The 27,368-nt window shown below is 41.0% G+C and overlaps 1 protein-coding gene across 1 annotated transcript in view; it reads right to left on the bottom strand.

The window, feature by feature from the left end:
- Positions 1–27,368, bottom strand: part of LOC148045304 (oncostatin-M-specific receptor subunit beta-like) — a 49,169-nt gene that overhangs the window by 7,784 nt on the left and 14,017 nt on the right. The window contains exons 4-16 of the mRNA XM_087715436.1: positions 26,919–26,997; positions 23,722–23,894; positions 22,840–22,999; positions 20,757–21,017; positions 17,651–17,789; positions 17,065–17,213; positions 15,230–15,357; positions 14,164–14,323; positions 9,874–9,950; positions 8,459–8,684; positions 6,520–6,705; positions 4,091–4,192; positions 1,434–1,610 (exon numbers count right to left, since the gene is read on the bottom strand). Coding sequence (XP_087571562.1) covers positions 1,434–1,610; positions 4,091–4,192; positions 6,520–6,705; positions 8,459–8,684; positions 9,874–9,950; positions 14,164–14,323; positions 15,230–15,357; positions 17,065–17,213; positions 17,651–17,789; positions 20,757–21,017; positions 22,840–22,999; positions 23,722–23,894; positions 26,919–26,988 — 2,008 coding nt within the window. The 5' untranslated portion in view covers positions 26,989–26,997. The remainder of the gene's footprint in view (positions 1–1,433; positions 1,611–4,090; positions 4,193–6,519; positions 6,706–8,458; positions 8,685–9,873; positions 9,951–14,163; positions 14,324–15,229; positions 15,358–17,064; positions 17,214–17,650; positions 17,790–20,756; positions 21,018–22,839; positions 23,000–23,721; positions 23,895–26,918; positions 26,998–27,368) is intronic.

The following is a 27,368-nucleotide window of genomic DNA, read 5'->3' as shown; positions in this document are numbered from 1 at the left end:
TACACTCTCTCTTCTTCCTCTGTTCCTCCTACTAGTTCCCATTATTTTTATTCTCCTTTTTGTAATTTATGGTCTGATAAAATACAAAAAATTGTAAACTGGTTAAAATAACGTGTTCATTTTCAATCTAATAGTATGGACCAGCCATTCACTTATTCAATTGCTTTTAAACTGTGTGAACCAACTTTTAAAACTGGCTTAACACAATGTGTGAACTGGAACATGGCCAACCTCCCACTGTAGTCTAACCTTGCTAGAATTAATAGTAGAAATTAAACAATGCAACTGATTAAAAGCATAACAACAATTGTAACCTGAGAGACCGCCTCCTGCCGATTACCTCCCATAGACCGATTAGATCTCACAGGTTAGGTCTCCTCCCGATTCCATCCGCCAGCCAATGTCGGCTGGCGACCCCCCGGGGGAGAGCCTTCTCTGTTGCAGCTCCAGCCTTCTGGAATGATCTCCCCGTCGAGATCCGGACCCTTACTACCCTCCCGGCCTTCCGCAAAGCCACCAAGTCCTGGCTGCTCCAGCAGGCCGGGGGGGCTTGTGAAACATCCAGCCCCACGGAAATTGTGAATGTTGCGGTTTTTCTTTTAAAGTGTTGCCTTTGTCCAGTTTTCCCCTTCCCTTGTCTATTGTGAGCCGCCCGGAGTCCTTCAGGAGTGGGCGGCATACAAGACAAATAAATACAAATACAATAATAATTAATTTTAAAAAGAAATGTAATGTCGAAAATAAAGAAAAGTTTGTATCAATCAGCCAATTCTCTTGAAGAGAAAAACCTTCATAAGATGGAGACATTCAGAAAAAACCAAGAGCAGAGTATTTCAAAATTAAAATTACAAGAGCCGAGGTGGCGCAGTAGTTAGGGTGCAGTACTGCAGGCCACTTCAGCTGACTGTTATCTGCAGTTCAGCGGTTCAAATCTCACCGGCTCAAGGTTGACTCAGCCTTCCATCCTTCCGAGGTGGGTGAAATGAGGACCCAGACTGTGGGGGCGATATGCTGACTCTGTAAACCGCTTAGAGAGGGCTGAAAGCCCTATGAAGCAGTATATAAGTCTAACTGCTATTGCTAAAATATGCTTGGAGTTTTTTCCTCCATTGCAACTCTCTAAAGTAGTATTTCTCAACCTTTGCAACTTTAAGAGGTATGGATTTCAATTCCCAGAATCCTCGAGCCGGAAGACCACACAACTTAAAGTTGCTGAAGTTGAGAAATATTGATTTAGACTTTGAGCTACTATTAGGAACTTTCAACTTTGTTTTTTCTCTTGGATTTACCTTTATTTATTTATGAAAAAAACATGATTTATGAACTATGTATCATCTTCTTTTGTGCTTAGAAGGACTGTCCTCTACCAATTCCTAAATAAAGCTCACATTTCACTTAAAGATATATTATTCTCCAGAAAAAGGACCACTTACCTGAATGTTTTAATGGTTTGGATCCTTGTACTGAACAGCTTTCATTATCCATTTTCATGTAAAGCACGTAACCTCTAATAAAACCATCCTTGAACTTTTGACCATATCGTTCCCAAGTGACTCTTAATGAATTTGCAGTGATTGAATCTATATTAGACAGGTTGTAGGGTGGGGGTTCTGGAAAACAGAAAATTGACAACTTTTACTATGTATTTGCTATAGGTTTAATCCTTATATCTTTACATTACGATTAAATTTCCATTTGTGCTCAATGCAAAACTCCATTCTGAGAACTGTCTTTCACAAATCTTGACAATAAAAATGGAACTAAGCTAACCTAGCCAAAGGTTAACCTAGCCCTTTCAAAATTTTTAGAAAGGGGTTCTCTGCCTGGTTGTTGGGTAGGCGTGGCCATGGTGAGCATGGCCTAGTTGGCTTCCTGCACGACAGTGGGGGAGCATTTTTGCCCTCCCCAGTCTCTGGAGGCTTTCCTCAAGCCTCTGGGAGGCAAAAACAGCCTCCCCACACTCCGGAGTCCCTCTGGAGGCTGGAAACAGGTCCATTTTTTGCGCTCCCTGAGCCTTCGTGCCCGCCCTGCACTTACCTGCATCCAAAACGGGCCATGTGGGACTCCTAGTAGGGGTGGACGGGGTCAGCCAGGAGTGGGATTTGGGGGTTCTCCGAACTGCACAGGCTCTTACCTACAGGTTCTCCCGAACCCCTGCAAACCCCCACTAACCCACCTCTGAACCTAGCTGATTAAGGACTAATGATCATGTAAATGACAACATTACTCCAAAGAGGTCTGTTAGATTACAAACAGCATGAATGAAGGAAGTATTGCCAGTACAAGCAGAAAGGCATTCCTATAGGAATTCACGACTTTGTATCAAAAGTATATTAAGGGCTGGGAGACCTCAATGCTTTCCTTCTAAAAGCGGATTTAGACCTATTATGAGATTTCTTTTGGAGTCAGGGGGCATTTTTATATCTGTCAACCCAGCAGGTAGAAAATAACCCAATCAGTGTTTTTCATATTTGGCAATTTTAAGATATGCGAATTCCCCAGCCAACAAAGATGCTAAGGTTGAAAAACACTGCCCTAAATCAATATTGTCCCATAATGCTTTACAACTCTCTCTGGGCAGTTTATAGTGTAAGAATTATTTGCAATTTGCCTTCAACAATCTGGGTCTTCATTTTACTGACCTCGAAAGGATGGAAGGCTGAGTCAGTCTTGAGCTCCAGCAGGATCAAACTCCAGGCTGTGGGCAGAGTTTGCCAGCAATACTGCACTATAACCTTTGCACCATACCTGTTCAGACAGTACTCTGCCCTAAGTTCCTGCATCAAAATCTACTCCATCTCAGATTCCACACCAAAACACTGCCCTATCCAAGCTTCCATGTAACAATAAAGTAAAATGAACTGCCAACGCTTTCCATGACTTTCTACATCTTCAATACATGTGGTGTTTATAAAACAAATCTGAACATTTCTAAAGGGGCAAAATTGACGAAGAATCTCCTGCACTGGAGATCTTCACATGGACAGCTGCAAAGATGGTACAATGATATAGTGAAATGAACCCAGTTCCTGACACCATTAACCATCTGTGCAAGCTGCAGGTGAAATCGGGAAGAGAAAATAACAAATTATAGGCAATGTCTATAGACAGGCACCCGTGACAGGACATTGTCTGGGATAGATAGTAGAAACAGATAGTCCTGGATCAGGAGTCAGAAGAACAGGAGTCAGCTGCTGGGAGAACCTCTAGATTCTGTGCAGTTTAGAGAACCCTCAAATCTCTCTCCTGGCTGGCCCCATTCACCCTGTTTTGAATGCAGGTAAATGCAGGGCACACACGGAGGCTCAGGGAGGGTGAAAAACGGCCCTATTGGAAGTTCGAGGAAAGCCTCTGGAGCCCGGGGAGGGCAATCTGCCCACCGTGGTGCAGAAGACTGACTAGGCCATGCCCACTATGGCCACGCCCACCCACAACTGGGCAAAGAACCCCTTGCTAAAATCTTTGAAGCCCACCCCTGAAAAGGCGTAGTTAGAACCTCATCACCATCCATGATACAACTGCTTTAAAAAAAAAATCCAATCAGCACCTTGACATTTTACAGCCAGCTACTCCATTGGTAAGAAGAAGAGGAACAACAAGACTTTTATCCACATTCATCTTACTCCTACCATCTGGTCTAGACGGGCAGATAGAACCACTGTAAACATTTACAATAGACGGTCAAGATGAACCCTGAAATGCGTTTTTAAGAATAGTGCACATCTGTCTTTCCTTATGTAAAAAACTAACTAAATAAATAAATAACCTGGGCTGATACTGAGAATAAAGACCTAACGAACGGTTCAATCATATTTCCCTTTTATGAATCTGTAAACAAATACTGTGTTTGCCGAAGCTCAGGAACTGGGAAGCAAACAAGAATTCTCACAGGGGAAACACATCACCCACAACTCTTCAGTGTTCCATTTTTGCAATGAGACAAGTTACAGAATAGATCAAATCACTGCTGAACACAGTACAACAAAACTACAGCGAATTCTGCACTGACATAGAGGCGGTGTGCTATTCATGTTCATAGCAAATTGCAGTCATAGTCCAATTTAACATCTACAATTTTAGCACAACTTACCCATTTCTTCGAGATATTTAGCCTTCCTTTCCAATAAAAAACTTCTATCATCTTGTATTCCGTACACATTAAAAGTGTATCTTATCCCAGGTTTGAAGGCATCTAGAATACATTTCAAGAAATATATTGCAAAGAACAAGGAGTTAGGAATATAAAATATACGATTACAAGTGGAAACCAGTGAGAATGTTTGGGAAAGTTGGAAAATATTGACTTGTAAGAACTATAGGGAGCCTTTGATTTCATTTTTCTTTTCAAGTGTCATGTGCTTTACCACAAATGTAGTTGTCATGTAGTTGAAAAACTAGCACAAAATGGCTGCCGGTGTGGTTAATTACAAAAGCTGGAGTGATAGAAAGTAAATTCAGACAGAAAAAGTAAAACACAGTACTTCTGTTAACCTCGTGGGGGTCTCCATTTAAATGCTTGTGGGGAAGAAGAACCTTTATGCTAGTGGTGAAATTCAAATGTTTTTACTATAGGTTCTGTGGCCATGGCTTGGTGGGCATGGTGTGTCTTGGTGGGCATGGCAGGGGAAGGATACTGCAAAATCCCCATTCCCTCCCCATTCTGGGGCCAGCCAGAGGTGGCATTTGCTGATTCTCCAAACTACTCAAAATTTCCGCTACCGGTTCTCTGCACTACTCAAAATTTCTGCTACCGGTTCTCCAGAACCTGTTAGAACCTGCTGGATTTCACCCCTGCTTTATGCCCATAATGTAGTCCTGAGGGATGTAATCTATTTTCCACTAAGGATCTTTTTGGCAACAGCCCTTCCTGAGGAAATGAGCATGATAGGCTGGACCATTGTCCCGCCATCCAGTTTTCAATGGACACCTTCTCCCTCTCCTCCTTATTTGAGACACTAATTTGTGGACTTGTGTATCAGAAGATCCAAGCTGCAGGAAGTAACAATAGCCTTGCACATTTCACATTTAAGTTTTTTTTAAAAAAAACTTTGCGCGTTTTATACTTTTTGTTATTAAAATTAATTTTGTATTGCATCTTCTTATGCTGGTCTGTGACCATAATAAAGATTTGATGTATTGATCTGTATCCTTGCAAATATTACACTGGTTTCATTAAATGGGTAAGTCCTGGCCAGTGGTGGGATCCTACTAGTTTAATAACCGGTTCAGTGGTCGTGCACTTCACAGCTTCACTGTGCATGTGTGCAGTTTTGAGACAATTTGCCTTCCGCATTAGTGCTGGGGAGGAAAACAGCTGAGGCATGGCAATCAACTCTACTGCATTACTCAGCTGAGAAGATATAGGTGAATAAAGCGTAGGGGTGGGCAGGAGGGCCCACTTGATCGTGGGAGCGAATCGGTTTGCTCCCAGTTGAATATTGCAGCTACCAGTTCAGGAGAATCAGTCCGAACCAGTAGAAACCCACCCCTGGTCCTGGCTTGTTCTTGGGTGGAAAACCTCACTGTAACTGAGAAGTAACAATATCCAAGAGGAAAACAAGGGCTAATCATTTCTATATTGCAGCCAAGGAAGCTATACAGATTTGCCCATCAAATTTAGGTTTAGGTTTGGTTTAGAATTTATTAGGATTTGTATGCCGCCCACTCCCTAGAGACTCTGGGCGGCTTACAGATAAAAACGGGGGGGGGGGGGACATATAAAAATTAAAAAGAACAAACATTAAAATTTCACAACATACATACAGCTTAGAGTGGGGCTGGATAAATCAACAGCCTCAGGCCTGCCGGAACAGCCAGATCTTAATTGCTTTGCGGAAGGCCAGAAGAGTAGTAAGGGTCCGGATCTCCATGGGGAGATCGTTCCATAGGGCCGGAGCAGCTACAGAGAAGACCCTCCCCAGGGGAGTCGCCATCAGACATTGACCGGCAGATGGAATCTGGAGGAGGCCTAATCTGTGTGATCTTATTGGTCTCTGGGAGGTAAATGGCAGGAGGCGGTCTCTCAGGTAGTCAGGTCCTAAACCATGTAGGGCTTTAAAAATAATGACTAGCACCTTGAAGCGTGTCCGGAGACCAATGGGGAGCCAGTGCAGCTCGCGGAGGATAGGTGTAATGTGGGTGTACCTAGGCACCCCCACTATCGCTCGCGCGGCTGCATTCTGGACCAACTGCAGTCTTCGAACACTCTTCAAGGGCAGCCCCATGTAAAGCGCGTTATAGTAATCCAGTCTTGAGGTGATGAGGGCGTGAGTGACCATCTGAAGGGCCTCCCGGTCCAGATAGGGTCGCAACTGGTGCACCAGGCGAATCTGGGCAAAGGCCCCCCTGGTCACAGCCGACAGGTGATGTTCTAACGTCAGCTGTGGATCCAGGAGGACACCCAAATTGCAAATCACTCCAACCTGACTGAAAAAAAGAATTCATTACAGTAGTTTTAACAACCAGATAACAATGATCTCCTCTGAAATTATTCACTAACAAACTTGCAATTTTTCTCACCAGATGTAATGAGATCACTGGACTTGATTGGCTCATATTTCTTCCACTGAAAATCACACCAGGGACCTGTGGGCTGGTTGCACCAGTCAACAACATACTGACTGAACTTGCTTTGATGATTCCAAGAAATATAAATTTTATGTTCTTCATTTTTGTCCGTGGTCTCTTCGCTATAATGCACTTTATCTTTAAAAAAAATGCAACAATGGTGAGGCATCAGCATCAAAATCTTTAAATGTCATTCATGATATTTATTTTTCTTTCACACCGCTTTTTGGAGAGGCCTATACAAGAATGAAAAATGAAAATGTTCTGTTGATCCTCCAACAACGTTTGTCAACTTTTGGTAACAGGCATTCTCATTTACTATGAAATCCAGGCATTGTTATGAGGACATTCCAGAAAAAAAAAATGTTTGCCGGGAATATTTGAACTGTAAAATTTAAGTGTAACTAGATAAACATGTAATAAATAAAACAGTACAATCGGTTGTTTTGTTTTCTGCTGGCAGAGAAAAGACACATTTCTCGACGTGCTGCTTGCCTGTTTGTTTTAAGAATTCAATTAAACAAACCATGTTGTAACTCTCAGTGTTTTTTCAATCTCAGTGAAAAACCCATCCCTATTCACATGAAAGTATATCCTATGAAATTAACTAGGATTTTTTTTTTGATAAGATTATATGTCAACTCTGTAGCACAGACCCTAGAACTTCTCTGGGTTTGTGGAAAATGAAATGCACAATACATAGTTCAAAAGAAAACCTATGTGTACAAATGTTTTAAATGCATGATATGACCCGTGAACAAACTGCTAAATATTTTACACTGCAATCATCACCATCATCATCATTTAACAACCCCACCTTGCAGGGTGGAGTCTGGGCAACTGAATGGAGCTAGCAGAGTGTTTTAATGGCCAGATGCCCTTCCTGTTGTCAATGTGGAGTTTTGTTCAGCAGATATATTCTCAGTATGCCCAGAGAGAGAAATATCTGCCTCTACCTAGGATCGAACTCACAGCCTCCTGATTGTGAGGCGAGAGTGCCACCTCTAGGCCACTGCACCAGTCAAACATTTTACACTGCAATGCAGTGAATAAAAAAAAGTCATATCCAAGGAGCAGCAGAGTATAAATTGACATATAAAGACTGAAATCCCAAACATTCCATCAAACCAAAGATTGTAAGTTTGATAAGAAAGCCAGTTTGGTCCAATGGCTAAGGTATTGGGGCTAGAAAACAGAAGACTTTTAAGTTCAAGTCCCGTTTTTGCCCTGAAAGTCAACTGAGTGACCTTGGGTCAGCCACTTTCTCTTCAGTCCAACTCACCTCAGAGAGTTGTTGTTATGGGGAAAATAAGAGGAAGAAGGAACATTAGGTTAGAGCTGGTTGCATAAATTCAAATCCAGAAGCACACACAGAGAACTGATGCAGCAGGATTCATTAACTTTTTTATATACACAAGAATAGATGAATAAATGTACAATACCAACAGGTGGTTCTTCCAAGTAAACACAAGGCAGGAGAGTTACAGGCAAAGACAAGTCATATCAGCAAACAAGCCCAGACAGACTGCTAGTTTATTTTTCAGAGCAGCAGATAGCTTAAGCTTCTGTTTCAATTCTCTGCACAGACTCAGAGCTGTTTAAGCTCCCATTGGCTGATTTAGTTGCTATGTCTATTCATTGGCTGATCTTGTTCCCATGTCTCTCCCAGTTATCAATATTTTAACGCATTAGATATATTTGTCACCTTGAGTTGTTTATAAAAATAATAAAGGCACAATATAAATACATGAGTAATTAATACAATAGGAGTAGAACCTTACTATGTAGTCATGGAAATTAACAAAAAAACTTCTGGGGTTGTGATATTTCACATTGCTTTCTAGTTCAGGGAAGGAGGATTCATTGGAGTAACATGTTTAAAAGAACATACCATTTTTATCAATTGCTGGGATGATGATCACAGAGGGAGATGATGTAGCTACTCTGTTCTGTGCCCGCACAAGGATTTTGTATGAACCTTTGCCAAGAGAAATCGTTGCGTGGTTCTGTGAGGCAGAAACTGAGTCACTGTGACGCCGCACTGTAGGGTCCTCTAAATTTTCCCAGGATAGGTGATATTTTCCTATCTTTCCATTACGACGAAAATCTGAGGATTCCTATGGGGAGGAAACCAAAATTATCTAAAAAAAAACCCCACCATTTCTCATCCATGCACCTTTCTAGAATAGTTTCAAACTGTTTTTCGTTACAGACGTTATCAGTTTTCTCACTTTGTGAGCAACAACATACAACATAAAGCTACATCTCTCCTACAACGGCTTATAAACATCCTCATATGCAAGATTTGGGTTTACGAAGACAGCAGAATTTGATGCTATTCTTTCATGCATCCTGAACGGACCCTGATTTTATTTACTGTATTTATTGTGTGTGTAACAGAGTATTGTGTGTAACAGAGTAAGCTATGTGGTACGTCCAGAGGTGTGATGCTGCCAGTTCAGAGTGGTTTTGGCAAACCGGTAGTTCCCACCAGTGGCTGGGTCTGCCCACCCACCTTGGCGCTATCCCGTCCTATATAATCACTGTGTTTGAAGACACACACACACACACACATACGCGGAAGGCGCACGCTCACATTTTCAGTTCTGGGTGAACCAGTTGTTACAATATGTGACGCCCACTCTGGGTATGTCAAACAAGTAGGTAAACTATACATGATTCTGTTGGATGCTTTCATGACAGAGGAAACTGTTTTATCATTCTCTTATATTCTTTTAATAGAACAGATTTAACACCCTCAGTAGCTGTCCTTAATGGTGAGGGATCAATGAAAATGTTGCTCTTCCATTTTGCATAATCTATCACACAAGGAATTTACTGTCGGGGAAAAAATCTCACAACCAAAGAAATATCATTCAATAGTGTGCAAAGGTTGTTGTACAATATCCCATATAATTCTACTTAATTCTACAAGTATTACTGCTGTCTCATATTTATTTTTTGTGAAAAGCAGAATATTTTCTTATAATTTGCCATCCTGTATGTACTTTTCTATGACCATTAGGCCTTTAACATTATGATGAAATGTTGCCTGCAATCAAGGCTGATACCATTCTTTGTCTTTCTAAAAAGCATTGTATAGAAGCTATAAATGACCAAATCCAAGATGGATGAAGTCAATATTTATGGACCGTCTGTTGTCCTTTTTTAGTCTATTATCTTATTCATTGCTTGTTTCTTACAATTATTGTTATCCTTCTGTACTTAGCATAGGAACAATGTGACGAGTATCCATTTATATACATTTCTATATGTCCTATCAGTTTTCCATATATGGCCACTTACCCTCCAGAATACAGTTACATTACGTTGCTCCAGGCCTGAGTTAATATGTCTCCAGACATCGAGCAATCCTGATGGAGCTGAAAATCAAAGCACATAAAACAGGATGGAAGCATTCTTGATGATCAAATGGAAAGAGTATAATTATATAAACACACTGTTATATTAATAGATTCTTCTACACTTTCACAAGTCGCAAACACCTTAAGATGGACACCTGCATTCTTTGATAGCGCTTACAAAAATTTCATCCTGATAACCATTTTTTTCTTACTTTAGCTGTCTTTGCAAAAGAGCTGATGGTTATTCTTGAAATAAGAATAAAGGTAAAGGTTACCCTTGCACATATGTGCTAGTCATTCATGACTCTAGGGGGCAATGCTGATCTCCGTTTCAAAGACGCGGAGGGAACAGCAATGAGAAAAACAGGCAAAGCACAAAGATCGCTTCACTACTCGTTTAGCGCCTCATAGGGCTGAAAAACAGCTTCTAAAGCACAGCTGATCATCGGAGGGAGCAGCAATGAGTAAAACAGGCAAAGCACAGAAGATCGCTTCGTCTCTCCTGCCTCTTTGCTTCTCCATTCGGTCTTTGGGCGGCAGATTGAAAGCAGAAGCCAATCCGGGTCATTCCTTCCAAGAGGCAACTTTCCCATCGAATGACTCGCTGCCCTAGACTCTAGGAGACCCTCTGCAGTCCCTCTCATCCGTCCGGGATGCCAGCAAGAGTGTTGGGCTGAAGGAAGGAGGGACACTCTCTCTCTCTCTCTCTCTCTCTCTCTCTCTCTCTCTCTCTGTCTCTCTCTCTGTCTCTCTGTCTCTCTCTCTCTCTCTCTCTCTCTCGTTAGTTGGTGGGCAGACTTAGCACTTTGTTAAGTTTGTTTCTCTCTGTGTTGTGCATAATATATACATGTCTCCATGGGTGCAATTGTGCAAGCATTTTTTTTTCTCTTTAAAAGAATTAGAGTTGAGTTCCTCTTTAAAAGAGTTAGAGTTGAAATATAGAGTTTATCAATCACCATACTGTTAGATTGGTAGGCAATTATGGACTATCTTGATTATATCCTCCTTAGAAAGAATATGCTACTGTATGGTTGAGAAAAAGACCAATTTCATTCCATGGAAACCAAACAACGTTCATAGGGAGGGTTTCTTTCTAAGATGGGCTTCTTGGGTCAACAGTGAATATCAGTTATCAAAAATGTAGGTAAAAAGTTAAGCAGCCAATAGGCAATTACAAAAAGGGAAGCCAACTTTCTGAATTCTGTTTCTTTGACTTAGTGACTTATAAATAGTAGACTAATGTTCTGAAAATGTGACCTAAATTTCTATATATTTTAAATAGCTGTAAAGCTATGCTGAAAAAGTTGTTCTCAAGGTATTGTGATAAATTCAATAAAAAGAAGGAAATTCTTGATGAACTTAAGGAGGAATGAGAGTATTGGATAGTAAATGGACAAATAAAATTACCAATCAAAGAGAATATTTGCACCTCAGGGTTGAAATGAGATGTTCTCTCTTCCTCTTTCCTCTTCCTCTCTTCTCTCTCTGTTTCTCTCATCCTCTTTCTCTTTGTCTCTCTTCTCTTTCTCTCTTTCCTTTCCATTCTTCTGTCACTTTTTCTCTCCTTCTCCCTTCTCTCTCCTCTTTGTCTCTTTCTGTCTCATCCTTTCTCTTTGTTTCTCTTTCTCTCTCCTTCTTTCCCACTCTTCTGTCACTTTCTCTCTCCTTCTCTCTCTTTTTCTGTCTCTCTTCCCTCTTTTTTCTTCCTCTCTTCCTCTCTCCTACTCTTTTACCACTTTCTCTCTACCGCCCAACTTGTCCCCATACCTATCTTCGACTGATCATGTTTGCAATAATTTACCTTCTTTTCTAAATAGGCACAGTTCCCCTACCGGATCCCTCGCTCACTCAAACACACACACACACACACACACACACACACACACACACACACACTCTTGCACAAAACCATTTTTCTCCATTCCAATTCAGATCCTATAAATCAACTGCTCTGTGAAACATCTGTGAAAAAAATTCAGGTGCTCAGATATGAAAATGTGCCGCTCAAACACTATACTTTTCCGCACACACTGAAAAAAAATTAGAGGGAACATTGTCTATAACTAATTTACTAAAAGCTCTTAAGATTCTTCAGGACAAAATAAAGTCCCTCTAACTTCATTCTTCCCAGTCTAATTTACATGTGATTGAATTTCCAGAAAAAAATTGAGAAAGATTATAGGGCTGCTCTTATGGTAGCTGTAATACTAAAAATACTGGCTTTTTTGAGATAAATAGGCTAAGAACATAATAATATAAGCAATCCTCTGACAGATCAGATCTCTGGTCCATCTAGTCCAGAAATCTCTTTTGACAAAGCTGCCAGGGTTGAGAAATATTGAGTTATTCATCTATGTATAGGAACTACAGAAATACCTTCCATAATATCTGATCATTGCTTATCAGGGAAGTTTATGTCAGTAATAATTTTAAATGTGCAAGGCATTTGTATTTCTAACATGCAGATTTGATAAGCGGATGCTTGAATAAGAAATAGATACAGAACTGTTCTGACCGAGGCTTCCTAAAAGCATGAAACAAACTCCTTGTCCTGGCTAACCCCCCCTCCCCTCCCTGTTTTTTTTAAATTACAGTGAATTCTGCTCATTCACAGCCAGCAAAGTCTTTCAAAGGAGGATTTACGGTCACAGATCTTATCTGGCTTGGAGATATGATAGGCCGATATCTGCAGAACTTGGCAAAGAGTCTCGGAGAGTCACTAACCAATTACTGAACTAATTGTCTCCTGCAAACTCCTCCCCCCTTTCGCTCCTCTTTTATTTCCTCTGGGAGGGGCCATTCATTGTCCACCTGTGGCCTTACTCCCAAGTTGACCCCTGTTCTTTAGCTGCTCCCTTCATCTGGCAACTCTGCGCATGCACACACTGGGAACAGGCTCCAGCTGTTTGTCTGCCTCACAAATGTTTGACTCTGAAGGCAGCTGCAAACTGGCATACGGCCCGCTCTCTGCCGCTGACCTAGCCCTCATCAGAGCCTTCCCCAGACTCCAGGACTAGCCCATGTTCCTCCCCAACCTCCTCACTGTCCAAATTTGCTGTCAGCTCTGCTGGCCTCTGGCGGGTCACAACAGATACAGAAGGATACTTTTTAATATAGATAATCCTCAGTTTACAACTGTCCTTTAATGATAATTATGATGGCCATAGGAAAAAAAAAGACTCATGACGCATCCTCAAAGTTATGACCATCACACCAACCCTCCGGTCACGTATTCACAATCTGAATGCTTGGCAAGCAGCTCACATTTAACAACACTTGCAATTTCTTGCAGTCACATGATCACAATCTGTGACCTTCCCAGCTGGCTTCCAAGAAGCAAAGTGAACTGTGGAAGCTGGATTCATTTAATGACCACCTGATTCACTTAACAATAGCAGTTAGACTTATATACCGCTTCATAGGGCTTTCAGCCTTCTCTAAGCGGTTTACAGAGTCAGCATATCGCCCCCACAGTCTGGGTCCTCATCTCACCCACCTCGGAAGGATGGAAGGCTGAGTCAACCTTGAGCCGGTGAGATTTGAACCGCTGAACTGCAGATAACAGTCAGCTGAAGTGGCCTGCAGTACTGCACCCTAACCACTGCGCCACCTCGGCTCTTAACAACCATGTCCTTTGCTTAATGACTATAATAAAACGGTCATAAAATCGGGGCCAGTCATGTGATGATTTGCTTAATGACCACATTGCTTATCAACCGAAATTCCATTCCAATTGTCTTAATTCAAAGACTTCCTCTACAGGTTAGATGGGGTAGCCAATGTCTAGAATTACTGAATTTACAGCTTGAGGTTCTCCGGAACAAATACATGACTGTCATGACTGCTTACTAGGTTAATTGGCCATGAAATAATTGAAGTTAATTTCAACAAAAATATTAATTCTTTTTAAAAAAATACTCCACCAATCAGGTTTTTAATATTTGGCAAGATTACATATCCGAATGTAACTAAGTGGATGTATGTATGGCAATTGAATCAAGATAAACTTTCTTTGTCTTCTGAAGAACAATGATTTTGACTAAACTTTTTCCTGATTATCTATGCCTTGATATTTACCACCTGTCCAATGTATTCACTCTTTCAACCCTCTGTCTGTGCTAGCTGGAGATAATTGGAATTTGTAGCCCAAATACTTGGAGGACACCAGACAGGGAAGACGACAAAACTCTAGGTTCCATGTCCCTTAAAATTTTCTTCCACAACAGCTCACCAGCTTCAGGGGTCTTAGTCGATATCTCTGTCCAGTTACTCCAGAAGGGACTGACATCTGCAGCACAGCGTACTTTAAATATATAGTTTGTGGCAGGCTGCAGTCCACCCAGTTGGAAGTGGAAATGGGAATCCGAATTGGACTGCGCTGTGATATTGTACTGCAAAATACAAAGAGTAAATCTGTTAAGAGGTCAAATACTATTTTTCTGTAGGGTAACTTTTTTCCCCCTGAAATGTAAATACAGATGGCAGGCGGCATCTAATAAATTTTGACTTATCCCCCCCCCCCCCAAATCAGATCTGCTTTGGATTTGGACTTGAGTCCATCAGAAAATCCAGAACTGTAGGCTACACTGAAAAATCTAAACAACAACAAATCATGAAAGGCAGCAATTGCAAGCCACATCTACTGTATATTGCCTCTAAGAAACCTACAGAGAAATATCTATGAAGCCACCAAGACTAGAATTTGATCTGAAGGAATTGTTTTCATTATTTTAATTGCTTTAAAAAAAAAATTCCTATCCACCTTTCCAATCAACTTAAACTCTAAAAAGTTTAATTTACACATTGAATCCCAATGTTTGTCCAAAGGCTTCCGCTCATTCTTTGGAACAGATCTGAGGGACCTGCACACAAGGAAACATTAGATTCACCAACAATTTCTGGGCCACTAAGAGGACACCACTGGATATAACCCACTTTTGGGTGGCTTCCGAAATAATGGCACTTAGCAATAGCACTTAAGACTTGTATACCGTTTCACGGTGCTTTATGGCCGTCTCTCTACAGCAGTTTCCAATATGCTGATATTGGCCCCAACAACCTGGGTCCTCAGATAATGGATTTACTGTTTATGATAGGATGAACTGTGCCATGATTGAGATTTGGGTTGGAGTATGTCTAAAGGTTAGAGTTTTGGCTGTTTTGCAATTGTAACATAGAAAACTAAATGTTTTTTTAATTAAATAAGACACCTGTAAACAATCACCCCTTCTCATGCGGGATTTATAACGGGGTGGGGAGAGTTGCTATTATTTTATATAGATATTGATGCTTCTCACCTTATTCTCACCAACATTGATCTGGCATAGCAATGATAGGCTTGCATTTATTGGTTTTATCTGCCAAGATAACTGAATGAAAGTAGCATTTAGATGATCCACTGCTGGTTTACTAATTACAGGACAAACTGGTTGAAAAGAGAAAAATGAAATATATATATATCAATACTTTGGACTATAAAACCAACCAGATAGTTAGCTATAAAAAGAAAGAAAGAAGGAAGGAAAGAAAGAAGGAAAGAAGTAAAGAAAGAAAGAAGTGCTTTATCATTCCTGAACATCCCTTCTCTGATATGAAACTCCAAAAGATCTTCAGGCATAAAAATAATTATAACCATCTACCAGACATTATCTATTTTTCTACTTTCATCACTTCAGTTTATTTTGCTTTTACTCCAGAGTTGTTTTCTCTTCCCTTTCATTCCCATCAGGGAAGTGTGCCCAATTTCCCAACACAGTGGTTGCGATTCCTGAAGACAGGAAAAGAAGGACACAAAAAAATGTATGTTTTTCCTCCTGCAGAAATGAGGAAGGTAATCATAATTTCCCTGGCACGATGGGGCGCAAAGGAGTGTGTCAAATCTGAGCCAAATAAATCCAATCTACATTCCATGCTATGAATGCTTGTCACTTGAGCCTTCTGGGTTGACGAATCATCACGAAGGGTGAGAAACAATAGGAACAAGTCCTATTAAAGGAATCCCAAAAGCTGAATCAATAACAGCTTAAAGTAGTGATGGTTAACCTTTTGGCTGCCGTGTGCCCCAATCCTCAAAATGCAATGTGAGCGCTCCCCCCCGATGCATGTGCCCCACCCCGCATCCCGTTTTGGCTTCCAAGTTGGTGCAGGAGGCTTTTCAGGTCCAAAACAGGGCGGGGGGGGGGGGTTCGCACAATCTCCGTGATTTCTCCCCAGCACCCCCAGGCTTTCTCCTCCATTCCTGCCTCCCATGCTTTCCCCGATCTCTGCAGTTTCTCACCAGCGCGCCCAAGCTTTATCCTCCATTCCTGCCATGGAGAGACACCTGCGGAGGATAGAACCTGTGGAGATCGGTGAAGGCCCCGCCCCTGCACATGCGCGGCAGAGACCTGAAAACCGGCTGGCCGGCGGGAGGCACGTGGGTGGTAGAGCTGGGCTGTGGTCATGGTTGACGTGCCCGCAGAGAGGGCTCTGCGTGCCACCTGTGGTGCACATGCCATAGGTTCGCCATCACGGGCGTAAAGTAAATCAGGAGTAGAAAGGCAACTAGAGCAGCCCAACAAATAGAAATTCTAAATTGCTTAAATCACCCAATGGCATCTTTGGGAGTGAGGGTGACGGCAAGCAACACCCTGCACGCAATACCACAACACAAGCCCTCTCCCTTTCGTACAACTTGTGTGTAAAAAAGAGGCCTCATGACATTATGTCTGTTTTGACCTCACCCGCCTTTTGTGGAAATTTCTGATTCTTCTCCAACATAGTACTCTCCAGATGTGTTATGAATACAACTGTAAAACTGTAACATGTAGGTCATCAGGCTAGGCAACAATGAGCCAAATGTCATGTTTCTTTGCCAGGTTCTCATTTATTCTGCTTTTCTCAACAGCGGAGAGGTGATCAATCTTTATTTATCAATAAGGAAACAACGGGAGAAGAAATAGCATATTCCTGCAATTTTAACTTCTCCAGATCTTTGTTTGCGGGACACCCAATTCTGTTAGCAAGGACCAATCCGTAACATTAATTTTTACTTGACATTTTCACCCAATTGCAGCATGCAAAACTATTTCATACTCTTAGACCATGACAATAGGATGAAATACAAAATTTAGTAAAGACAATCAACCCTTACCTATGTGCATTACATTAAAACTAAGCTGCTCATGTTTCTGTCCAAGGCAATTTCTGGAGGTTAACTTTACGCTGTATAGGAATTGATCGTCCCTCTTGAATGAACAGTTGTTTTTAAACTTTGTACTGCAATATATTTTTGTAGAAGAGCTTTCAAAAAATAGCATGGGATGGAGAAAAGACAGTATTATTCCATTTGCAGACAAAAATAATGCAATAAAGAAATTTTCACCTTAGCCTACAAAATCAAGATTTATCCTGAACCAAGATTTATGTCTAAGCCACTATAAATTTCATCTATTTTAAAGTAGACAACATAGACCTATTTTAGTACAGGCATACAATAACCTTAAGCAAAATGCCAATGGTTTTCTCTATTCAAGTTAAACATGCAACTAGTCAATTTGTTTTAACTTCCCTATACTCACCAGTATCTCTTATACAACACAGATTTTGTCTCCTGGCATCAAGATCTTCAACATCCCCAAATATTCCTTTCAAAGATACCTCATAAATCCGGATGCAAGTAGTCCAAGCTCCTTCATATTATCCTTTGGACTGACTTTGACTGATTTGAAAATACTTACACATCGGACAAAATAAACTCCATTGGACAGCGTTCCTGTAAGTAATAGGCCGTCTCTACATATCCAGGATCCCAAGTACATCTAATATTAATCATGTCTTCAGTTTCACAAGTTAGATTTTGGGGTTTATCAGGCTGCCCTATTAAGGCAAATTGAGATTCATATGTTATTTTCTTATATATTTCATCTACACAATTGCTTTCCAAACAACCAAGTTGTTCATCTTGTTTCCCTCCCCCCACACCTCACCACCAGCAGAAAGTTGATCAATACAAGCATTGGGAACAGACATTCAATCCCACCCCATCTTTGTCACCTTTATTCAAGGATGTTTCCAATGACATTGGCCCATAAAGATGATAGAGCTCTGTAGTTTGCCTGCCCCTGCTTTATTCTGAAAGGGAAATTGGCTCACCCAAGTATTTCATTCATTTTTTTAATTAAATTTATATTCTGTCTTTTCATCAGGAATTCAGAACAGCATAACAGTGCTTCCTCATCTTGTTTTTATCCAGAATGTCAGGCACAAGCAACCAGAGCCGCTTACAAATAGCTAACATCAGCAACTATATTATCTACCACTTATGCTATAAGAATCTCACCAGACTGCTTGCCTTTCCCTGAGAATAACCAGCTAAAGTTTCATGGATCCTGGGGAAAGTTATCCGGTTATGCTGCTTGCAGCTACACAATGACTCCAAGCTGAGTCCTCACTTGACCCCTCCTTCCAGCCTAGAAGGCAGTTTCCCAGCAAGAACCTGGGAAATTGGTTGGTCTGAGAGACTGACACAAAGTGATCCCCTGAGCTTCTGAGATTAGGCTAGAACTTGATTCTTCGTGCTCTGATTATATTATTTCCACTCAAGAAAGTCACATACTCATCTCCTAACTAATGTTAAATATGTCCAAGATTATCTGCAATTATCCAAGTGGGGTCACAGTGTAAGAAAACTTGGTTGTATGTTCCATTCTTTCCTGGTCTTTATGATCTTTTTCCCATTGGGAAAGTGAGAGAATTATCACTGATTTATGGACAGCAAGAAAAAAAAAACGTTCTTTGCAGCTGCAACATCTGGTTAATTATTGCTGACTTCTGTAAAACATAATAAGTTTGGCCCTTATTAATGAGGGATGGGAGAACACCTGAAAATCCTAGGATAGTGGAGTAAATTGAGAAGTAGAAAAAACAGAAGGCAGCAGTGAAAATCCTTTTTTCTTTTTTTTTCTTTTATTTAGACTTATATACCGCTTCATAGGGCTTTCAGCCCTCTCTAAGCAGTTTACAGAGTCAGCATATTGCCCCCACAGTCTGGGTCCTCATTTTACCCACCTCGGGAGGATGGAAGGCTGAGTCAACCCCGATCCTGTGAGATTTGAACCGCCGAACTGCAGCTTAGCAGTCATCTGAAGTGGCTGCAGTACTGCACTCTAACCACTGCACCACCTCTCTATTGTTGCTAAGGCAAGGGCATGAATATAACCATAAGCATTCATGCCCAACTCAAGGAAGGAGACCAACTAAAAGGTAGGAAACTAGAAACAGAACAGAATGGCCACTCCATTCTATCCATGTCCCATGGTTTTCTATGTAAAAGGATCACAGCTGCAATATCATGGTATTGATTATCTAAATTTAAAGGTAGGCAAATGCCCCACTATAGCCTGCTCTCTACTTGTAGACCAGCCCTTTGGGCAAACCAGGGCTATCACTTCTTGTGATAGATGCTGCAGGAAGGAGATGAAGGAAAGGGCACACAAATTGTGATCCTCCCAGCCCTTCAGCAATTGAAGTCCATTCAGTTGCCAGACCTAAGCGTTTCTCTCTGTGGAATGGGAAGAAGCAATGTCTCTTTGCCTGGTCTAATGTTGATTTATCTTGGGGGAATGGGCTCTCTTAACTCTTTCTGGGCCAGATGAAACGGAAGAAAAGGGACTTTGGAACACCTTTAGGCAACCTTTGAGTCCAAGAACCATAGAAGTAGCTGGACTGGGGGCTACATATCAGTAATCAATCACCCATTCAGATAGACCTGAAAACCTCCATCCATTCAAAATTATTTTACGTATCTTTCTTCCAACCTATTGGCTGCAGGGAACTGATGATCATTAGATCATCAAGCTGCTGGAAGCAACTAGATTACATTTGCTTCCAAAAGCAGCCCCAGGAAATTAATGATCATTCCCTTTTGGCAAGAAAAAACAACCCTAAAACAAAACAAAAAAGTTTTTTTCTGTTTTCTAGAGCTATCTATGGGCCAAGCACACTTTAGGGCAGGGGTGTCAAACTCAAGGCTCACGGCCCGAATTCAGTTGACAGGGTGCTTAGGTCTGACCTGTGGGCCCATCCTGGAAACAGTGAAGGACTGGCTCATGGTGGCTCTGCTAGTGAAAACGAAGCTCGGGAGGGCCATGTGCGAGTCTCCTGGACTCTGTTTTCAGTCGTGACAGCCTCCTGCAACTCTCTGCTAGTGAAAATGGAGCTCAGGAGGGTCGCGCATGGCCCTCTCGAGCTGTGTTTTGGCTGGCAGAGGCACCGTGGGCCAGTCCTTCGCTGTTTCCATTTAAGCACCCTGCAGGCTGGATCTGGCCCTCAGGCCTTGAGTTTGACACCTCTGCTCTAAAGTGTGCTTGGACCATGGATAGCTCTAAAAAACAGAGCTGAGCTGCATTTTCACTGGCAGAGGGTTGCAGGAGGCCATTGCGGCCAAAAACAGAGCCTCAATGAGTGATGTCAAACTGGCCGCACCCACCCTGACCAAACCCCCTGGCTCCCCAAGATCAAACACAACTCTGATACGTCCCTCAGTGAAATCAAGTTTGACACCCCTGCTTTAGGGAATGAAATCTTTCAGTCCTGCAGAAAATTCAGCAAAATCATTTTTGATTTTGAGATTAAAATTCAAAACAGTTCTAGTTAAAATAATCCTGTTCTCTCCAACAGACCAGAACAAGGTGGGATTCTGCAAATGTTAATAGGTCATAACTCCCACAACCTCTGATTGCTGACCATGTTGGCTGGAATTACTATTAAGTGAAGTCCAGGCCCTTTGCAACAACCCAGAATGTCCATACTGACAAGCAACAAGACTGAAAATTTTCTGCTCACTGGTGAGGTAGAAATAAGCGTAACGAGGACCGCTGTTAAAACCACAGGTGAGTTGAAAGCGACCAGGGAATGAAGAGTCAGGCTTTTCAGTAAATAATATTCTGGGTTGCTGGGTTTTGTTGTTGTGTTCTCTGTAAAATGTAAAACTAATTGCACGTTCATTTTTCTTCGCAATGCAGCAAAATGTGATGTTTGAACCTCGCTCAAATACTTTTCCTTCAGGAAAGATGTGGTTTTTTTCATTACTGAGAGCATTTGGCCCTGCACAAAGCAAGAGAGAAAAAGAAGATTGAATATTCTTCATTTAATTATTTTATTGTTCACAGGGTTCTTTGAACATTTTGAACATTTTTCATCAGAAAAATCTCCATTTGAGCAAAGTGCCTTAATCTTCCCTTGGCATTCTGGCAGTTGCCAGTCCCAGAACATCTGGAGGGCACTCAGGTTGGAGAAAATGGTCACAGAGTTAGGTGCTTTTATTTGTTCTCCATATGGCCAACCGGGAGACTGAGTTGAGAGGTAGATGAACTGTTCTAGGCTGAGAATGTGCATGGAAATAAGATTCAAAATACAGATATAAGTAAGCTATGCTACTTATCAAACCAGGAAGGAGGACTCTTGCACTATCTTTGATCAAATGCTGTTATGTCTAGGTAATGTCCTCAACCTTTTGGGCATCAGGAATGTGGAGAGAGGTTTTTCCGTGGACCGGAGTGAGTGTGGTTTAGTGTGATGCCTGCATCACATGGATGGGGCTTCACTTGTTTGTACGGCCCGATTTCTGGCATGCAGACCGATGCTGGTCCATGAAATGGGGGTTAGGGACCCTCGGTCCAGGTTATTGTAGAAACATGGATGAGGACCAGCTGAACTTCAGATACAGTAGCATGTACACAGCGAGGAGTTCTTCATGAGTGGAGAATTCTGATTAGCCCCATGTTCCTTTCCAAGCAGAACATAAACTACACTTGATTTCTATTATCCCAGAATACCGCTAGGTGGATTCTAGTTGAGTGCTATAGGGAAAAATCTGATGGTTTTCCTATGGCCAGAATAGATGATTTATTAAATCCGTTAAGTCAGCCTAATTACTCGCGGTGTGGGGTGGGGCATAAGCCTTGAGCTTCAAATTGCTCAACGTCACCTTACATCATGGGTATCAAACCCGCGACATCATGTTGCCATCACATGATGTATCGCGATGGTTTTCCCTTTGGGGAGCTGGGGTAGGCGTGGCCTATGCATGACACATCTGGCTCACAGGCCTCCAGTTTCACACCCCTTCCCTACATACACTGTCCCTTCCTAATAATAAGGTAATTGTTTGTGAAGAGTCCAGTGGTGGGATTCAAAATTTCTTACTACCGTTTCTGTGGGCGTGGCTCAGTGGGTGTGGCTTGGTAGGCATGGCAGGTAAAATCTCCATTCCCTACCCACTCCAGGGGAAGGTTACTGCAAAATCCCCATTTACTCCCGATCAGCTGGGACTTGAAAGGCAGAGAATAAATAGGGGTAGGGGCAGGCAGAGGTGGTATTTATTGGTTCTCCGAATTACTCAAATTTTCCGCTGCCGGTTCTCCAGAACTGCTCAGAACTTGCTGAATACTTAAAGGCACTTTTCCAAGAAGTAACTAGACTTTCTTGTTCTTCTTTGAAGATGTTTAGCTTCTCATCCAAGAAGATTCTTCAGTTATGACTGGATGGTGGGGACTGGAAGGATTTATATTCCTTGCTGCCAGCTGGTCATTTGCCAGTTGGTGACCCTGAGGACATAGATAAACCTCCAAATGGCCTCGACTCCTCTCTAAAAGAATGCAAATGACCAACTGTCTGCAAGAAATATAAACCCTTCTTGGATGATAAGCGAAATGTCTTCAAAGAAAAACAAGAAAGTCCACTTGCATCTTGAAAAAAAAAAGCATTTTTGGGACAACCATGACCTGGATGACTGAGAATCTCCACAGATATATTTGTGAAGAGCAACAAAAAACAGGAACAGAAATTGAACATGTCCAAAAAAGGAGAGGTTAGAGAAGCTGCACAATGCAGCACATATTGCTTTTTCCTGGCAATTGGACTTTACCATTTGCTGCTACCCAACCAGTCCAGTTACTCCAAATTTGAGAAGATGCCACTATACTCCTTATTCTGGCTTCATGAGTTGCACACTGCAAGGGTACCTCAGAGGTAAACCTCCACTGGTGATGTTGTCTTGACTTATTGGGAACTGCTGTATAATTCACCTAAAAGTACACCATAAGAGAAGCTAATTAAAAAAGGAACCCAAACCAATGAGACAATAAACTTCGGCTCTTTTGATTTCACTCTTTCTGTAAAAGAATAAAGTCCAGTTACTTGCCAGGTTATCTTCCCCAAGCAAAGTCCCCAAGGTACACTGGAGAACCTTGCTAGAAATTAGAAGGTTATATCCAAAATAAGACCTCAGTATAACTGCTCCAGCGCTAAAGAACACCCAGTCCCTGATCAAGATGTTTTCCATTTTGTGTTTTCAGAATTTAGTCAAGGTGGGGTTTGCTCACTGGGCATTTGAGGTTTAAGGGTATGCATTTTTTTTAATGATGGTTCCTGGATGCCATGAATTTTATGAGCACAATTTTGGATTCCTGGTGTAAAATTTTATGTACTAGAATGCTTATGGACTTTAGCTAGAGTGGAAGATAAGACTGGTGAATGAATGAATGAATGAATGAATGAATGAATGAATAAATAAATAAATGGACTAGATAGATGGATGCATGGATAAATATAGAAAAATTCATTTGGGTTAGCTACTTACTACAAAATAAGAAGCAGAGGGTTATATGAATAACCCTCACTTTTGATATGTATGCATCTAGTTTGGATTTAGCTTGAACTTTAAAATTTATTCTCACCAAATTGGAATTTGATTCAAGAGCAAGATGATATAAATTCCCAAAAGCCCTGTTTTTAGAATGATACTTACATTCAAAATAATTGTTTCATTTTCTTCTCTTAAACGAATTTGGATGTTAAAAATAATGTCTATTTGGGAATTGTATGCTTCAGAGTCATCACTAACATCCCATTCCAGGAGCAGTTGCTGATGAGGATTATTTGAGGAAATCCTAAGGTTTCTTGGTTCAAGCACCTGATTGCCTGATGGAAAAAATAATGGAAAAATGGAAAAAAAGAATGAGTGATCTAAGTATTTCTCAACCTCAGCAACTTTAAAAATGTAAGGATTTCAATTCCAAGAATTATCCAGCATGGCTGGCTGGGATATTCCAGGCACAAAGTCAACAAATATTAAATTTGCTAAGTTTAAGAAACTCTAATCCAAGACAGGTGAATCTATGAAGTAGTTACATATAACATTTATACAGAAATAACCGGTTTCTTTATAATATTTTCCTTAATGCGAAGATTCAATGTGTGCATGTTAATTTTAATTAATATGCTCTTTAGTTAATAGCCAAGAATTTTGGGGTGGAGGCTCTATGAATCTGATTCAGGTTGAATTCTGGTCTTTTTTCCCACTCGCTGTGTCAGAGTGATAAAACAGGGAGGAAAGATTAAAAGCAATACTTAACAGTATGCATTATGATGGAAGAAAAATACCAACACTTATCATTATCTCCCAAATCCATTCATTCATTTATTCATTTTATATGGCTGCACATCTCAAATCGTTGATTCTGATTAGCAAACAATCATAAAATCAATTAAAATCAAAGTGCAGTCACAGTAGAAAAAGAAAATTAAGCTGACAAAATGATGATCCACAAATTTCCCCAAAATCCACCTTTTTTTTTTTTTTTACTTATTCACAGAAATTTCTAGGGAAGCAGTATGTTCTTAGTTTTGGACATGGCATTTATATTTAGGATGGAGGGATTTGACTTGATTCCACTGTCATCTCCTTCAGACATAAGAGCTGGTTCCCACACTATTTCTTAGAATGGGAGAAGATTCTAGAATATGTTTCTTCAGAGGAAGAGGTAAAACCATAAGCACCATGGGACAACAGTTATGTCACTAACGTTTCCCACAATATTACAGTGTAGTTAATATAGGGGATGGCCTTCAAGGACAAGATAAAATATGCTAACAAAGCAACAACAGATAAACAGAACTTGAGCCCAAGCCAAGAAATCGCTTTGCACGAACGCCTCAGATAACACTCCTTCCCCAATTCTCATGAAGATAAAACAGAGGGGAAAGGAAGCATGTTGCAAAATTCAGTTCTAATAAAGGAACTGGTCTCCAAGGTGTCTGTTTCTTTGTCTTATAAGGTTCACATGGAGCCACTCTGGCTTTGACAGACCAAGCAAGTTCACAAGAACTTGTCCTGCACCCTGAAAGTTATCTAGACTCAAAGTTCGGCAACTGAATCATAGCAGACGTGTTTAATAGAGATCCAGTATCGGAGAACTGAATTTCACAGGTCTGAAAAACATGTGGAAGCCAGCAAGAAACACGTGGAGGGCCAGCATGAGAACAAACTTTGTAGCTACTCTTTGATGAGTCTCAACTATGCACTGGGTGAAGGCCCAACATGGCTTATGTATTATGTTCACTCCCATTGTTGAAAGCAACTTCTCTAAAACTGAGCCCATGCCTGTGAATTCCTTGCTTTGCTCTATTGAGACTTTTGATTTAATTTCATCTTGCCTCTTGCTTTTCCTTTGGACAGACCACCCAAGCAATAGTTTACTGGTTTTGATCTGTTGCCTGGTCAATAGTTTATTGGATGAATACTCTATTAAGATAAGATAATCTTTATTGTCATTTTTTATTGTGGGCACATTGACACACATTAAAAATGAAAATCTGTTGCCTGCTCTCAAACGTGTACACGTAGATAACACATATACAGACAGAATAGAATACAATAGACTAACAGAGTTGGAAGGGACCTTGGAGGTCTTCTAGTCCAACCCCCTGCTTAAGCAGGAAACCCTATACCACTTCAGACAAATGGATATCCAACATCTTCTTAAAAACGTCCAGTGTTGGAGCATTCACAACCTCTGGAGGCAAGTTGTTCCATTAATTGTTCTAACTGTCAGGAAATTTCTCCTTAGTTCTAAGTTGCTTCTCTCCTTGGTTAGTTTCCATGCATTGCTTCTTGTCCTGCCCTCAGATGCTTTGGAGAATAGCTTGACTCCCTCTTCTTTGTGGCAGCCCAAGATATCGGTATATTGTATGGATATACCAACATCCTTACATATATATATATATTAATCACTGTCCATCATGAATACATAGTGGGAAGAGGAAGCTTGAAAAGTCACAAGGTTGATACTGTATGCAACAAAACTGTGACTGAATCTGGATATTCTGCTACCACGAAGCTTCCTCCCGGAAGATAACCAGGAAAACAGGTCATGAAGAGGATGTGTAATGTCCCAGATAATACCGCGGATCCTGCTCAAGGGTTGCATACATGCTATGTCCTGGATAGAAGGAAGTGAACTACCAATAATATTTTCTGCTGTCCTAACCCCTCTCTGCACCGCCTTCCTGTCTGAAGCAGTAATGTTTCCAAACCAGACAGTAATGCAATATGACAGGTTGCGCTTGATCGTCCCTCTATACAAAGTGGTAAGGACAGGGGAAGGAAGATATATTTTTCTCATGCGATGTAGAAAATGCAGGCGCTGCTGTGCTTGCTTCACCAGTGTCTCACTGTAGAACAACTAAGCCATCTTACTCATTAGCCGCACACCCAGAAATGTGATGCTCCTAACCATCTCCATGGGTTAATCAAAGATATTGTGAAATGATTTTTTCAAAGATTGTTTTATTTCCTGAAACTGTAATAGAACTTAAGCTTGCTCATCTCTGGTCAGTGGCATATTGATATCGTATCATTTACTCTCTGGATGTCAGTTATGGTTCTAACCCACCCGAGACGTGAGGTGTGCATGTGATTCTCTTCTCCCATCCTCAGCTGAATCTAAAATGTACTCAGCCATCATCATGTGCACACCCTCAATCTCTGAGTTAATCATAGCATCAATTAGGACTTCTTTAAGTGAGCAACTACCCTAAATTGTTTTGCACTGGGAATGCTTTGTCATTTGCTACAAAGCTGCTTAATTTGAGATTCTCCTTTAAACTCAATTCTTTTAGAATTCAGGAATTTAATCGTTCCATTCAAAACACTGTTATCTATACCTTGATTCTGAACCAGACCAAGACATAACGGTATGCAGAGAAGTATCGTGCAAAATATCCAATGGTCCATCTGTTACCCCTGAAAGATACAAGCAGTAACAAAATAGAATTCCTTTTGATGAATCATGTCGTCCAGTTCTTCAGAAATCTCATGCTAATTTTCATACAACTTGAAATAAACATACATCAAAACAGTTGGTGAATTTTATTCAATGGGATGGGCCAGTTCTCTTATACGGCTTCCTAACTTATTGGGATACGGTGCTTTATATGCTGATCAGCATTATTGAAAAGTACAGAAAATATAGCCAACTTATCTGGAGGGTATCGGGTTGGGAAAGATTTCTCTAGTATTTTTTTTTTAATTTGCCACTTTAAGATGTGTGGATTGTAGCTGCCAGAATTCCCCAGCATCTACCATATTCATGGTTCTTGAACGCTTTGGGGGTA

This window comes from Thamnophis sirtalis, unplaced genomic scaffold, assembly GCF_051295495.1.
Source record: "Thamnophis sirtalis isolate CommonGarterSnake01/CBP01778 unplaced genomic scaffold, rThaSir2_p1.2 scaffold_5, whole genome shotgun sequence".
Classification (NCBI taxonomy): Eukaryota; Metazoa; Chordata; class Lepidosauria; order Squamata; family Natricidae; genus Thamnophis; species Thamnophis sirtalis.
Note: the sequence above shows the minus strand (reverse complement) of the source record. Positions and strands in the feature narration are given on the sequence as shown.